At 45.9% G+C, this 16,598-nt stretch overlaps 1 protein-coding gene across 6 annotated transcripts in view; it reads right to left on the minus strand.

Moving 5' to 3' along the window:
* Vps13d (vacuolar protein sorting 13 homolog D) overlaps window positions 1-16,598 on the minus strand; it is a 256,944-nt gene that overhangs the window by 221,181 nt on the left and 19,165 nt on the right. For all 6 annotated transcript variants that reach the window (XR_012907550.1, XM_075946687.1, XM_075946686.1 and 3 more), the window contains 12 exons: window positions 14,491-14,607; window positions 11,294-11,398; window positions 10,082-10,252; window positions 9,621-9,721; window positions 8,336-8,504; window positions 6,720-6,821; window positions 6,359-6,560; window positions 5,686-5,865; window positions 4,936-5,066; window positions 3,352-3,427; window positions 2,783-2,953; window positions 1,546-1,676 (listed from right to left, as the gene is read on the minus strand). Coding sequence is in view for 5 of the 6 variants with exons in the window: in XM_075946687.1 (XP_075802802.1) it covers window positions 1,546-1,676; window positions 2,783-2,953; window positions 3,352-3,427; window positions 4,936-5,066; window positions 5,686-5,865; window positions 6,359-6,560; window positions 6,720-6,821; window positions 8,336-8,504; window positions 9,621-9,721; window positions 10,082-10,252; window positions 11,294-11,398; window positions 14,491-14,607 (1,656 nt within the window). In the remaining variant the exon portion in view is untranslated. The remainder of the gene's footprint in view (window positions 1-1,545; window positions 1,677-2,782; window positions 2,954-3,351; window positions 3,428-4,935; window positions 5,067-5,685; window positions 5,866-6,358; window positions 6,561-6,719; window positions 6,822-8,335; window positions 8,505-9,620; window positions 9,722-10,081; window positions 10,253-11,293; window positions 11,399-14,490; window positions 14,608-16,598) is intronic.

A 16,598-nucleotide genomic window follows, 5' to 3' on the forward strand; every position in this document is an offset into this window, starting at 1 on the left:
CCACAGTGCATCACTCAGCCCTCACCAGAGAAGCTTTCTTTTTTTCTTTCATTTATTTATTTATTAAGTTTTATTCTATATACTGTGTTGTTTGCATGTGTGCCTGCAGGCCAGAAGAGGGCACCAGATCTCATTACAGATGGTTGTGAGCTACTATGTGGTTGCTGGGACTTGAACTCAGAACCTTCGGAAGAGCAGGCAGAGCTCTTAACCGCTGAACCATCTCTCCAGCTCCAAGAAGCTTTCTTTTCGCATAGATGGTAATTAACACAGACCCACAACTGGACAACACAAAAGGTCACAGACCTTCGAGTACTCAACCCTGGAGATATCTTTATCAAACCCCTCCCCTAAGACTCAGGGATCTTTCTGGAGGAGGAGGCAGAAGTACTGTAAGACACAGAGGTGGTGGATGACTTTAAGGAAACAGTCTTCCAGGCACAACAGGATGGTGTACATAGGAGCACACAGAGACTGTTGCGGTACCTACCAGACCTGCCTGAACAGGTTGAAACCAGACAAAATCCCATCCCCAACCAAGAAGCTATTTGCAATTGATACCTGCTGGGAAAGAGGAAATCAGTTTTCTCTAGTGGAGTGTCACTTAGTACATCAACCACACTCCACAGTGGGCCCTGCCCAAGAGCAGTGAACCAACACGAAACAGACTCCATGCTTTGCGTGTGTATTTGTTTTGTCTTGTTTTACTGGGTTGTTTATCTTAATTTTCATTTGTTTAAGTTTAATTTTTTTGAGATAGAGAGAAATAAATGAAGTTGAATAAGTAGGGATATGGGGAGGATCTGGGAGGAGTTGAAGGAGAGAGAAAGAATATGACTAAAATACACTGTAGACAAAAAAAAATTAATAAAATTAGAGAAAAAAGAAAGAACCCTCTCTTTTGAAGATAACAGAAAGGCACTCATAGCTATAATGTATGCTGAAACACACATACACACACACACACAAGAAAACAAGACTAATTCCTCATCCCCCACCACAAGTCCTTAGGCATTGGACTTCGTCCACAGCTGCTTCTCCAGGGTCACAGGAGCCACGCTTGTCTAACAGCTTCATCTACTGCCATGGCTAGACAGTGTGCTACCACACCCATGGTCGGAAACTGCCTTTCTGGACACTGAAGCTGCTTCTTGGCTTTCTCTATGCAGGTGTCGAGTCGGTTGGGCACACAGCACCACAAAACCTGCACCCCAAGCCGAGCACTGCTCTACTGGATACCCTTTGCCTACAGCAAAAGGAAGGCTCTTCTGTGAGCTACCTGCAGATGAGGCCTGGAGAGGCACCCAGGGAAGTCTCGAAAGAAGCCTCCGAGCAAGGAAAACATGATCTGGTCAGCACTGTTCATCTTCTTAACCACTGGTGGAGCTGTTTGTTTTATGACAGATACAATTATGGATTCCCCCCTTTTTATCTCACCTAGTTGGCATAACTGATATGAACAAGCCAATCTGCTACGGGTCATGAACTCATCAGGAAACATGGTTGCTTCTCCTGTCCCCAACAAAATCACACAAGGCTACTTACAATAAAATCTCCCACGAGCAGCCGATCAAGAGTCTGGCGGATCTCGGCCTTGGTCTGCATCTTCAGCTTGTTATATTGTCTTCGAGCAGCCTCAGCTACCCTCAACTCAAGCTCAGACTGATAACCGAAACCTGCAAGATTGGCAAGGCACAAGGCGTCAGGACTTGCAAGCTCCTGGGCCAATGAGATGCTGTCACTCTGCTCTTACCCAGAAGACCACCAAAATGGGGAAAGGCAATCAGGCACAAAAACAGCTCTTTGCTTTGCAATGGTCCATCACAGGACAGCCAGGAGAAGGCCAGGGGGGAAAGGTGGACAGCCTTAAGGGCATGGAGACAGACGAGAGAACGATACCTGACTTATTAGAACCCCTAGGAACATTTCTGAAAACTCCAAACTGCTGTCTTTCAAAATTATTATAAAGCAGAATACTGTACTGAAGGAAAAAAATTCAGCCAGGTCACACATGGCTACTGTTGAATGAACAGTCTCACAACTAGCTGCACGGTGGCGCACGTCTTTAATCCCAGCACTTGGGAGGCAGAGGCAGGTGAATCTCTGTGAGTTTGAGGCTGGCCTGGTCTATAAGAACTACTTCCAGGACAGGCTCCAAAACTACAAAGAAACTCAGTCTTGGGGGGAAAAAATCTTCATGCCTGTCAAAAGACTACAGGAGCTTCATAATGAGCAAGGACGAAGGCAAAGGATGCACACAAAATAAAAGTTACTGTCTCACAAGCCTCCTCATCAGTGAAAGCACTCCTCCAATGTCTCAACCTCCTTGGGGAGTAAAGGAAGCAATTAGTTTAGTGCATCAACAATGACACTTAGGACCCTATGGTCGAAATCAAGTGAAAAGAGAGAGAGAGAGAGAGAGAGAGAGAGAGAGAGAGAGAGAGAGAGAGAGAGAGATGCTACCACCTAGAAAGAAATTCTTGAATATTCTACCTTAGTCCATCAAGCTAAAACATCCTGGCCAAAGAAACTGCCATCCCAGAATGAAGGATGAAAAAGTGCAACCTAAAGGGACATGGGAAGGACACTGGCAAAGGACACTGGTGAAGGACACTGACTCTGTGTTCACACACTATCCTTCCACTTATTCTGGAGCTCTTGCTGCAGTACCAGGTCATCCAAATGCATTACAACCTTGTCTAGAGCACCAGCAATGACCCAAAAGAAGATTCCCCTCCCCCCAAAGGTAACATAGGATCAAACAAACAAAAAAAAAGTTAACCTGAGGTATGAACCTTTCCCTTGTAGAAAAAGTCTGCCACTTTTTTAATAGCCTGTGGGTTGTAGATGATGTTCAAGGGCCTCGTGCTGACATGCAGCCGCCTCTCAAATTGGCTGTGTACTGGATTCCTCTCATAGAGCATCTCAAAGACCGGACTGTCTGGGTCTGCAGCTAAAGGAAAGAATGGAATAGTGAACACAGAAAAACAACCACCACACCCAGACAGGTCTGCAAAACATGCTGGGGAAAAGATGCTTTCTAAATTCTTTTCTCATCCGTTCACAATTATGCAGGTTTTTAAATAAAGCCTAATGAGGCCTGACTCTGATTTTTAACAGGAATCATGGCAGCTAGCCTACTGTAGTTGTTCCCATAATGCAAACCAAGGCCCAGAAGGCCTTGCAAAGCTACCCTAGGGACACCAGAGGAACACAGTCCCACCCGAAGGTTACCAGGATGCCTCCCAGTGCAATACGGATCCATCTATGCACAGAGCAGAAATCAAAGTCTACCAATCAGTAATAATGATTTCTTTTAAGGATTAGTTTTAAGGACACATGAAAAATTACCCGGGTATTGATCACTTCTGTCTGCTGATGCAGTCTGAAGACCAAAAGACTGTGAGACTCTGCCAACTTCTTTCTGCTGTTAAACACATCCACAAAAATGCTTCAGTGGGCAGGAGGGACAATGCACTGCCCCCTTCATCTTACATGCCTTGCTCCCTCTTTGCACACATGACTCAAACCCCTCCACACTGAGCTTTACACATCCATGTACTACTGTGCCACTTCCCGGAGCTGACAATGTACTACGGAACCCAGCGCCTCTAATGAATAGCAAGTGAATAGTAACTATTTATAATTCTTCAAACTTTAAGCCCACCCTCCCACACTCTCTAAGAACATTCAAAAAGAAGTACATATAGAGAAAATGGATAAATATTCAGCCAATTAGACTATGTCTTTGACAACTTAGTAAGACTGAAGATCCCATAGCTGGTAAAGAATATTCCATATAAAATTGAAAATATATAGAGGACTTAAGGCAGTTCTCTTTTGGACTCCTGGAAAGATGAAATCTCATAGTAACAGTAGGTCGTGAGTATAGCTGTTAGACATGGGAAAGACTCAAGAGTTAACTATGAAATGCAGAGAGCAGTGGTGTTCCTGGCATTATCCCAGGTAGACAGACACTTCCACAGTGGCTACAGCATGGGGAGGGAAGTGTCAGAGCCACACAGCTCACCAACATTTCCTCTCTAACAAAGTCAAAGGACCTCATCCCAGCCTGAATCCAATGATCAAATGTCAAAATCAGTCCAGTTAACAGAATTTTTGGCTTCCTAAAAAAGACATAATATACTGACACCCACGTGTGATAGCCACACCACTGCAGTGCACACCGACACCCACGTGTGATAGCCACACCACTGCAGTGCACACCGACACCACGTGTGATAGCCACACCACTGCAGTGCACACTGACACCACGTGTGATAGCCACGCCACTGCAGTGCACACCGACACCACGTGTGATAGCCACGCCACTGCAGTGCACACTGACACCACGTGTGATAGCCACACCACTGCAGTGCACACCGACACCACGTGTGATAGCCACACCACTGCAGTGCACACTGACACCACGTGTGATAGCCACGCCACTGCAGTGCACACCGACACCACGTGTGATAGCCACGCCACTGCAGTGCACACTGACACCACGTGTGATAGCCACGCCACTGCAGTGCACACCGACACCACGTGTGATAGCCACACCACTGCAGTGCACACTGACACCACGTGTGATAGCCACGCCACTGCAGTGCACACCGACACCACGTGTGATAGCCACGCCACTGCAGTGCACACTGACACCACGTGTGATAGCCACGCCACTGCAGTGCACACCGACACCCACATGTGATAGCCACGCCACTGCAGTGCACACCGACACCCACATGTGATAGCCACGCCACTGCAGTGCACACTGACAGCCACATGTGATAGCCACGCCACTGCAGTGCACACCGACACCCACATATGATAGCCACGCCACTCAAGTGCACACCGACACCCACATATGATAGCCACGCCACTGCAGTGCACACTGACAGCCACATGTGATAGCCACGCCACTGTAGGACATACCGGATTAGGGAAGACCAGGAGAGGAAACATGGTTCCTTCCGTAGCCAGATCTCGGAGGAACAGTCCACCCAATCGGACTAAAAGCAAGGAGGAGTTTCTTCGAGGAAGAGACTCTGCTAGAAGTTTGACATCTATAAAAGATAAAACGTAAGAGATGGTAGTATGATATAATGCTGAATGTGCTTTATATCTAGAAATAGCAGATACATTTTACAGAGAGCTATTTGACACTAGGAAATATTTTTCCAAGAAATTTGAACACACACATGCATATACACACACACACACACACACACGCCCAATCTACTATGGATGGTGCCACCCCTAGGCAGGTGGCCCTGGGTATTTAAGAAAGCAGACTGAGCAAGCCAGAAGGAACAAGCCAGGAAGCAACATTCCTCACAGCCTCTGTTCCTCACAGCCTCTGCTTCAGTTCCATCCCAGGTTCCTGCCTTCAGTGTCCTTTGATAGCACGCTGTGATATGGATATGTAACCCAAATAAACTCTTTCCTCCCCTAGCTGCTTTTGGTGTTTCATCACAGCAATAGAAACCTAACTAAGACAATATCGTTGGTGCCCTCATGACATGGGTTCTGGGGACCAAACACAGACCTTCTGAAAGAGTCGTACGCACTCTTATTGTCTGAGGCATCTCTCCAGCCCCAACTTTCTCATCGACTAACTCCTCTGGATGATGAAACAGACAGGGTGCTGGCGCTGGGATGGGCAGAGCTGGCTCTGAACAGTACCTGAGAACTCAAGCTGCATGAACGCACTCTCAGTGGCATGAGCAGCGCTCTGCTCCTTGTGCAGGAGAGTCACCGTGCCCCGCTGGAGCTGCACGTTCAGCTTGGCGAAGACATGATCTCGCTTTGTGTAGGTGTTCATACATGAGGCATCCACAGTGGGGTCAAAAAACTCCTCAGTACCTACATGGTAAAGGAGAACGGGCTTAAGAGAACACATGGAGAGCAAAGAGCAGGCACCCTGACTGACGATGCTGCTACACCAGGCTTCCCTTCTTCGGGCAAGAAGCCAAAGACATGGGTGACTACAGGACAGTGGCTATCACCCAGGCAGCATGACACGAGGCTGCTACGGTTAGTGCAGTTCAACTTAAACCCTTGTTTCTACGGCTCATACTGTCAGCACAGGACTACAGTGGGCCGCAGAGTTTATGAACAAGCTCAGATTTAGTTCTCTGACAAGGGCTGCCATTCAGATCTGTTCAAGAATGCACAAATGACCACAGCCATGGAGTGTCCTCCATCTACCTCTATGTAACAAGCTACTATCCAAATGTCTCCCTTGGTTAAGTCTAGAAACGACCTCTTAAGCTGTTGTACAAAGAGCAAGATGACATTTATCACCTAACTCTCCGCTCTGGCTGAGAGAGGAGGTGCAGACAGGCTCCCAGCATACCCAAAATCTCCTCAGGGGTCCAGTGCTCATGCGACTCGGTTGACAGTCCTTCCACCACTTTCCCTTCAGGGCTCTGCTGTCCATACCAGCCACCCCACCCTGGAAACCAGGACTGCAGGTACTGCAGCATCCCACTGCCTCCACTAGCATCCGGGTCACCAGGTGAGGCTCCTGGAGAATCAAACTGAGGCTCTCGAAGACTCTGTGTAATCACAAAGAGGCAGACATGAAGACCCATGGGCAAACGTGGCCTGTGATATGCCATTGTTTGCTATGTGTCCTGAGAGAAACACAAGCATATCAACACTAAAGGGCTCAGGGAGCACTGGGACCAAATGACCCTTCCTAAGAGATTTCTCACCTCTGCTAGCTCCTCTTGCTTATAAAATCGATCATGAACCAGTTCACGCAGAATCTTCAATTCCTCAAAGCTCTGTTCCTCCTCAATCCGACACATCTCCTCCTGTTTGGGACAAAATGAAACCGAGACACTGCAGAGCTACAGGAAGGGAGCACCGCATCAATACACTAGTCCCAGCACCTCCCTGAAGGCTGAGAATCGGTGACCATTGACCAATGTTGTGGGAATTGCCTCTGGCTTAAAAGGGGTTACCTATAGCCCAGTAGAGATTGCTCGTTCTCAATCCCCACTAGAACAGTAGGAGCACACAGAGCAATGAGAACACACTTTGCTGCAGGAGGTGGCTGCCAAGGCATGTTGCTCTGCACAGCACTGACACGGTCACAGATTACATTCCACATTAGCTCTGTTAGCTCAGGAGATCAAAGGAAGCAGAGATATCATTGTCCCCACCTTCCAAGAGGAAACTGAAGGCCAAGCTCACACAGTATGTGTGATCTAGGCTCTTTCATAATCACGACTGGCAAGGGCGTGGTCATTTCAACAAGTTTCACGCTAGTTATTAAAGAATAGCAGTGACAACTATAGTCTCACTGTTTTTTTAATAATGTAAAATCACCATCCTAAATAACATCTTATTTGCTAACATTAGAAGAATGCACTGACAGCAGGTGCCCACAGCTTACAGAGCTGCTGCTACTTGGCCGCCTTAGCACTAATTCAGATTCTTCCTCCTAGTACCCTCCAGAACAAATATCAGACTTAGTCCATCCTTTTCACAGGGTGCCCATTGTCAGCAATCCGTTATAAATAACCCGAGCCAAAATATAGAGAATATAGAGAATGGTCTGAGCCATTCACAAAAGCAAAACAGATAAGGACCAAAGCAGCCCTGCTGCCTTCCCTTTGCCCGGGAGAGGAAGGGAGACAGATCCAGGAAGGGGTGAGGCCAGGACAGGAATTCGGCAGGGCTGACTCTAGGGTATCTAGCCCACAAATAATCTAGATAAGGCAGCCTTCTCATCTCTGCCACCTGCTCTGGCTTCACCTCTACCACCGAAAAGTCAATTGAAGTCAATCACACCAACTAGGATTACATAGAATACAGGCCAAAGTCTACAGAAATTAGTTACAGACTTAACAGCTAGACTATGTGCAAAACTGGAAGAGACACTGGGGACTCCATGAGAGTCTCCCGGAACTGCAAGCATAGAACTGCATTCTGTACCAGAAGGGATCTGGCTGGCTCATGGCCATTTCTGTTTCCTCCTATCTGATGGCTTCTCAGGGAGCAGGGGTGGAAAACGGACTCACTACATTCCAAGGAGTTCCCTCTCTACTAAGCCCAACTCTAGCCTATAAAACTGTGCCTCCAGCATGGGACTTTGTATCTTCACACACTCGACCTTTTTTTCAGCCTGTAAGAAAATATTCTTAGCTAAGAGTGGTGGCTCATGCCTGGAATTCTAGGACTATGGAGATAGAAGCAGGAGGATTAGGAGTTCAAAACCAACCTCAGCTACACAGACTCTGAGGATAGCCTAGGCTACATGCAACGATGTCTCAAAACCAAACAAACAAATCAAGAGAAAATAGTAAACAAGAAGCCCACTCACCTTGTCATCTGCAGACAGCACAGCTCCTTTTAACTTGTTGAAATATCTGTCAGTGTAAAACACAGCATCTCGGGCACGATGCAACAAGAAATCCCAGGTCCAACACTTCCTCTGCTCTCTGATCTCATACAAGTTAGCGTTCAAGGCAAAATACCACCACTCTCGACAGCTGCAACAATGTGTGACAATGTGTTATTCCTTCCAGTAAAAACCACGACAATGCTCTTGGTCCAGGACAACCCCAGAACACACGTTACTTCTGAGACATTTCTCATATCAAGCCTTTCTGTCTTGGGTCCATTTTAACATTAAGCTAAACTCAATGTGCAGAAGAGTAATCTTGGGGGGGGGGACCATTAAATTAAACTGTGTGTCAATAACAGCACAGCATGTGATCAACGAGCCTCACCCAGGGCGGTCCCTCTCCAGGAGGAAATCGCTGTTGGAAATAAGGCAAGCACCATCTTGAGACAGTCACCACGGACTTGACCACTACAGATTTAACTGAGTTTCTAAGGACATGCTTAGAAACACATGAGATCTTTAAAAAGGTTTACATGTCAGACTGGTCACATGTATCTCTGTAACATGAAGAGAGGGTTTATGGGACAGGAAAGATGGCAGCAATTGAGAGCACATACTGAGGCTGAGCATGGTGGCACACACCTTAGATCCTAGTGCTTGGGAGGCAAAGGGAGGCAGATCTGGGAGTTTGAAGACAGTCTAGTCTATTTAAATAGTGAGTTCCAGAACGTCCAGGGCTATATAAAAAGACTCTGTCACAAACAAACATAACATACTGTCCTTATAGAGGAACAGAGTTCAGTTTCCAGCAACTACATCAGGCAGCTCACAACTGCCTTTAATTCTAGTTCCAACCTGATGCCCTCGTCTGGCCTCTGTGGCTCCTGCATTCATGTGCATACACAATCATACACATATCCACAAATATAATTTAAATTAAACTGTATTTTTAAGAAAGAGGACTAATGTTTGCTCTGGAAGTCAGAGAGCACAACCTGTACAGAGAACAGAGAAAAGGAGGACACACCAAATGTCACCAAGAGGGAGCAATCTGCTTACTAAGTGACAGCAAGGATCTTCTGAGTCTCACTGCTCTCATTCAAAGAGTGGCTCTTACCCAACAGAGGTAATCGATACTGACAACAGATACTTCATGCCCTTGTCCCAGATATAATTTCTATTTTCTCAGAGGTAACACATTCAGAGTTTAAGCATGCTGATGTGCAATGCACTTCTGGGCAGCATGCAGCGGCGCCCTTACTTCTCAGACACGGCCACCTTTGGTTTCCACTTCCGGAATTTCACCTGCCTCTCCTTCCGCTCCAGCTCCTTGAGGAATCCCATGATCTGCCGGTACTGCAGCTTTGGTAGGGAGGAAGAGACACTAGATTAGGATAGAGCTTGTTCTTTGGCTCAGTCAAGACCTACACCGAACAAGAACAACTCAATCTGCTGAGCTGGAACCCAGCAACCAAAGAATCAACAAGAGGCATGCCGGGATGGCTAGCTAGTTATCCTGTGCTCTTTGCTCAGCACTTAAAAACACCAAATCAAAACCGAAACTATGTGGACAAGAACCCAATTTCACCATGTCATCCACCCGGGTTTGCACCTATCAGACTCTGGCCTAGAGGGAAACAATGCTGAGGACACCATTATAGAGTGGTTTTCCTTTACTCTAATTCCCAGCAGTGGGTCTGAGCCTCTGGGAGGAAAATGTACCTGGGACAGCTTCAAGGGAATGGTCTCCAGCTGAATATCACATTCAATCCGTGGGCTGTGCCGGGACCTCAGAGGCTCCTTGGAGCAGTTTCTTTTCAAGAGGGCGGATGCACACACAGGCTCCAGAATGTAGTGGTGACTGCGACTCTCCATGCTTCTGGCCATGGCCTCCTGTGTCACAAGAACACTGGCTCTACACAGACCAACCTTCCTTCTGGCTGTTTCCTTCTACTCTGGGACTGTAAGCTGAACAGTTAAACTAAGCCATGGGCTGGGTCATAGCTTCACTGTCACCTAATCTACCTTAAGCCACCTTGAGTTGGGGGAAATGAATCATATTTCTCCATTTCACTGAAGTGCCTACATTTGTTTGGTTGGTTGGTTGGTTTTCTTTTTTTCAAGACAGGTTTCTCTGTAGCTTTGGAGCCTGTCTTGGAACTAACTAGCTCTGTATAGCAGGCTGGCCTCAAACTCAGAGATCTGCCTGCCTCTGCATCCCAAGTGCTGGGGTTAAAGGCATGTGCTACCACCACCCGCTATAATTTCTTTACAAAAGACTAAGCTAAGCCTTTCCACAGTCCTTCCCTAGCACCAACACTGTCTGTCCATGTAGAAGTTTTAAAGGGAGGGCCCTGGTGATTTGAAAGAGATGCCTCAGCAGGCCAGCCCCTCTAATCTGCTGCTCCATTCACTCAAAATCTTGGTGTTCAATTCCTACTGGCCAACAAAATGCTAATGACAGTGTGCCCAGATGCACAGTAGTAAGAACCAAGGAATCAGACACAAACACATCTTACAAACAGGATGTTAACCAGGGGTAGTGGCTCGTGCCTTTAATCCCAGCACTTGGAAGAGAGAAGTAGAAGGATTTCTGAGTTTGAAGCCAGCCTGGTCTACATAGTGAGTTCTAGGACAGCCAAGGCTATACAGACAAACTCTGCCTCCAAAACAAATAAATATTAAATTAAAAAAAAACAGACTGTCACATAAAAAAGACACAAAAACATCCACAAGCAACCTGATCCTAGTTCAAATACACAAGCCATGGTACATATGAAGTTCAAACCTGAAGACACAGTAAGCATCTCAGACAGACTCTAGACAGAAGATGCTTGTAGAGGGACAGCACAGGGGACCACAGCCTGCAAATCAGGGTCCCTGCACCACATTCCTTTGGTACCATCTTACACCAAAGCTCCAGCCAGATCATACCTGTAACTCTGCTTGAGGCAAATCCCCCAATAAAGTGCAATCGACATCCCAGTAGATACTAAACTCAGCCACATCCAATCGTTTTTTCCGCATTAGCTTCTGTACCTGAGGGAGAAAGAGGAAGAATAGGATGGTCACCTTTAATATCGGATATTTGTTGTTCACTCAACATTACACATCAGGTACTTTGCAAGGTACAAGGGATACAAAAACGAAGGAAAACAGTCTACTCTCATACAGCTCAAACTCCATGCATGCAAGGCCTGGCATCCCACATCTTTGATCCCAGGACTTAGGAGACAAAAAGGCCATCCTGCTCTATATGGTGAATTTCAGGACAGCCAGGGGGAAAAAGTAAGACCCTGCCTTAAAAATAAACAAATAAATAGACAAACAAACCAAGTTCAACCAGCTGGCAATACCAAAGTGCATAAATGTTTTTAATTGATTAGAAGAAGCAGTGGGAGGATATTTAAGATTCTATGAGCAAACAAACAAAATATCACTAGGAAGGGGAGTGTCAAAATATCTGTGAATCTCAACGAGGCAGTGGTGGCACAAGCTTTTAGTAACTACCAGCATTTGGGAGGTAGAGGCAGGCGAATCACTGTGAGTTCAAGACCAGTATGGTCTACAGAGTGAGTTCCAGGACAGTTAACGTTACACAAAGAAAGCCTATCTTGAAAAAACTTACAAAAAAAAAAAATCTGTAAATCTCATACAAACGACTAAGTCAGCACAAAAGGCCTGCTATCTTCGGGGGACAGTGATTCCATTTCTAAACGAGAACTCCAAATGGCAGAGAAACAGTATGGATACACACGCATGAACACATATTTGAATGGGACGTCAGTTACGTATTGAAAAGGAATGGTGGAATATTACTAGAGTATCGGTTTGGACAGAGTCCTCTTTCAAGAAGTCACGCTCACCCACAAGTGTGAATGTGTCCTTATTTGTAAACACCACCTGTGCAGATAGAATCAGATTAAAATGAAGCCATCCTGGATGAGTATAGATACAAACCAAATGAGTTGGGTCCTTGTAAGAAGTGAAAAAAAAAAAAAAAACAGGAGACAAGGCCTTTGAGCACCAACATTAAGACTGGAGCAACACATCTAGAAGCCAAGGAACCAGAGGCTTCCAGTAACCCTCAGATGGAGAGGGACGTGCACACACTGACCCTCAGATGGAGAGGGACGTGCACACACTGTTCCTCAGATGGAGAGGGACGTGCACACACTGTTCCTCAGATGGAGAGGGACGTGCACACACTGACCCTCAGATGGAGAGGGACGTGCACACACTGTTCCTCAGATGGAGAGGGACGTGCACACACTGACCCTCAGATGGAGAGGGACGTGCACACACTGACCCTCAGATGGAGAGGGACGTGCACACACTGACCCTCAGATGGAGAGGGGCGTGCACACTGACCCTCAGATGGAGAGGGACGTGCACACACTGACCCTCAGATGGAGAGGGACGTGCACACACTGACCCTCAGATGGAGAGGGACGTGCACACACTGACCCTCAGATGGAGAGGGACGTGCACACACTGACCCTGAGATGGAGAGGGATGTGCACACACTGACCCTCAGGGCTTCAGACGCAATCTTTCTGACTTCTTAATTTCATGTTTCTGGTTTCTAGAACTAGCAAATAAATTACTGCAGCTTTTTTATTTTTAACCTTCATTTTTGTTTAGTTTTGTTCTATTCGGAGGTAGGGTCTCACTATGCTATCCTTGGCTGGCTAGAACTCACTACATAGACCAGATTAGTTTTGAACCCAGGACCTGCCAGTCTCTGCCTCCTGGGTGCTGGGGTTAAGGGATGTGCCACCACATCCTGCTGTTTCTTATTTTATGTGTATGAATGTCTATACATCGTGTGTATCCAGTGTTTGCCAAAGCCAGAAGAAGATGCTGGATCCACAAGCACACAAAGCCTCAAAAGCTATAAACAGCTGTCCTAGTAAATAAAAATGACAGGATGCTGAGGTGGGCATGGTGGTGCACATGTAATCCCTAGCACTTGGGAGGTGAGTACAGGAGGATGAAAAGCCTAAAGAGGTGTTTAGTAAATTACATATCCAGTTCAAGGTTGGCCTAAGCTCCATGAGGCCATCTCAAACTTTGAAATAATCTGTCAACTTTTCTTTGTCAACAATATCAACCCCCTTTGCCCTGCCTGACAGAACACTTACTCTATTTTATAGAGTTATCCGACTCTAGAATAGGAGATGCAATCAATTAAGACAGTTGCCAGGTATAGTACAGGCCTACCATCCTGGTAGAAGATAATTTTAATGTCTTAAATTAAGACAGTTGCCAGGTATAGTACAGGCCTACCATCCTGGTAGAAGATAATTTTAATGTCTTAAATTAAGACAGTTGCCAATATAGTACAGGCCTACCATCCTGGTAGAAGATAATTTTAATGTCTTAAATTAAGACAGTTGCCAGGTATAGTACAGGCCTACCATCCTGGTAGAAGATAATTTTAATGTCTTAAATTAAGACAGTTGCCAGGTATAGTATAGGCCTACCATCCTGGTAGAAGATAATTTTAATGTCTTAAAAATGAAAAACCAAGAGTATCTAAAGAGTGTGAAGAAGCAGTGTTTTATCAGGTAGTCTGAAACACCATAAAAATGTTACCTAATAGCTTTATAAAAAAGGGGACTGTGTGAAAACCATTATAGACATTCCCAGGCAGTAGGTGAAACTAAGCAGAACAAGTTTCCTTGGTGATTGACAAAGAAGTAGAAAAATGAAGGATGAAATCCTTTGCTGACAGGAATTCTTTGCACCTCAGCTGCTCTGCGCACAAAACCAAAGTGATGCAACGGGTCAGTGAAGAGTGACTGTTTCCCTTCCCAGCAAGTGAACTGCTGCCTACACACAGGACACACGCATAGGGACAGGCAGAGGCGGTGCACGCCTTTAATCCTAGCACTTGGGAGGCAGAGGCAGGTGGATATGAGTTTGTAGCCAGCCTGGTCTACATAGTGAGTTTCAGGACAGCCAAAACACACAGAGAAATCCCTTCTTGAATAACAAAAAAAAAAAAAGAAAGAAAGAAAGAAATAAAACACCCACATAGGTGGGGAAGTAGTATGACTTGTTTACCTAACACTGAGGGGCTCCTAGCAGGGTTTTATTCTTGGTCTGTGGTCAGATCTCATACTCACAGGCTCATTTACAGCATTCTGCATGGACACATTCTTAATGCAGACACCAAATGCAAAAGGATGAGAGGGATTGGTAAGGCCATCTTCAAAGCGCAAATGAACATCTTGAATTTTTAACTGCAAAGAGAGAGAGGGAAAACATTTAGTAAGTGTTGCAGGTAGAATACTCTAGGTGGCATCCAACCACATAGGTCACCTATTCACAGGTTTCCACTGTGCTGGGAGTTCCAAGAGGACACAATCACAAACCACTCAAGAATGATAGTTCATTGCCATGAACGTTATCTCAGGAAGGCTACAATGCTCCCATCAAATCATTCCACAAGTCAATGTAAACATTTAAACAGAGGGATACCAAAGTGATGGCTCAGCAGCCATGCAAGCCTAGCAACATGAGCTCAATCCCCAGAAGACAGAAGGACAGAATAGAAAGAGAAAGTTGTCCTCTGACCTCTGCACACATACCCTACACACATATCAGAATAATAAATAAATAAAACTTTTAGAGAGAAGAAGAGAGAGAACAACATCACTGAATCCAGATAGTCAATCTTGCCATGCTTGTCTCTAGGAATCTGAGCCCAGGAAAACCAGTAAGGCATGTAAGATCTGTGTGAATCTCACGTGTGTTTATTTCTTCCTTCTCACTCTGCTCAGTGAATTAAAAATAAACAATTGGGCCTGGGAGTAGCACAAAAGTAGAGTGTGTGTTTATTATGTGCAAGAGCCTGTGTCCAGTCCTCAGCACTATGGGAAAGAAAAAAATATATACAACATGTGGTCAAGAAAAGTGGTCAGCATTATTAGACATTATGAAAATACAAACTAGGCTGGGGAGATGGCTCAATGAGGAGGAACTATTGTTTTGCAAGGATGAGAATGAGTTCAAATCCCCAGCACAACACAGAAAGTCAGGCATGGCTGCACTTGCCTGCCAACACTGAGGGGACAGAAACAGACAGAACCCAGGACCTTGGTGATCCAGGTCCTGGATCAGCCTAGTCAAAATAGTAAGCTTCTAGCTCAGGGAGAGACCCTGTCACAAAGCAACAAGGCAGACAGTAATAGAGGAAGACACCTGACATCCTGCTCTGGCCTCAACACCCATGAACACAAGGGTACCATCTCATATGTATGTGCATGCCCAACAAACATAAACCACACACACCACAGAGAAGGAAAAGAAAAAAGTTCAAACAACAGTAAGTCATCGCTCAATCACAGTATTGATACCAATGTGGAGAAAAACCAATGCTTAACACTGATGTCAAAATCATAATACAGGCCAGTGAGGTGGCTCAGAAAGTAAAGGCACTTGCCATCAAGGCTGTTGATCTGAGCTCCATCTCGAGGACCCGTGTGGTAGAAGGAGAAAACCAAACTCTTCAAGCTGGCCCCTGACTTCCAAATGTACACACACACTACACAAATAAGTAAATAAAACTTTGTAACGAGCGGTGGCGGGGCCCTTAGCCCTAAATGGCATAAATACATCACCGCCCCCAGGCTCAGAGGATGAGGAGGTGGCAAAGACACGCCCACCTCGCTCATGGACCTGCTGCAGTGGCTTTCTCTACATGAGACCTGCGCGCACATGATGAGCCATGCCTGTGATTACACTGCAGAGAAATGGCCTTTTGGTCCTCGAGAACGACATTTCTGGGTCCAGCAGATAGCGAGGCAGGTAAGGGTGCTTAAGGTAAGGTAAGACTGGTGACCTGATCCCCAAGATCCACACTGTAGGAGAAAACCAACTGCCACAGCATATCCTCAGGCTCCCACATGTGCCTCCCATCCCCAGTCAATAAACACATGTGTAAAAAAAAGTTTTTATGAGAAAAAATTCCTTTGTTGTAGAAAATATGTACACACACACACATACCACATAATAACAGGGTTTGGGGGGGTTGTTTTGGTTTGGTTTTTGGTTTTTTAAGACAGGGTTGCTCTGTGCAGCCCTGGCTATCCTGGAACTCACCCTGTAGACCAAGTTGGCCTCAAGATGAAAAAATCTGCCTGCCTCTGCCTCCCAAGTGCTGGGATTAAAAGGCCTGCGCACCACCACCCGGCAATAATAACATTTTCTAAAAAAATCAGTGCCCCCAAGT

This window comes from Microtus pennsylvanicus, chromosome 13 (assembly GCF_037038515.1).
Source record: "Microtus pennsylvanicus isolate mMicPen1 chromosome 13, mMicPen1.hap1, whole genome shotgun sequence".
In the NCBI taxonomy this organism is placed as follows: Eukaryota; Metazoa; Chordata; class Mammalia; order Rodentia; family Cricetidae; genus Microtus; species Microtus pennsylvanicus.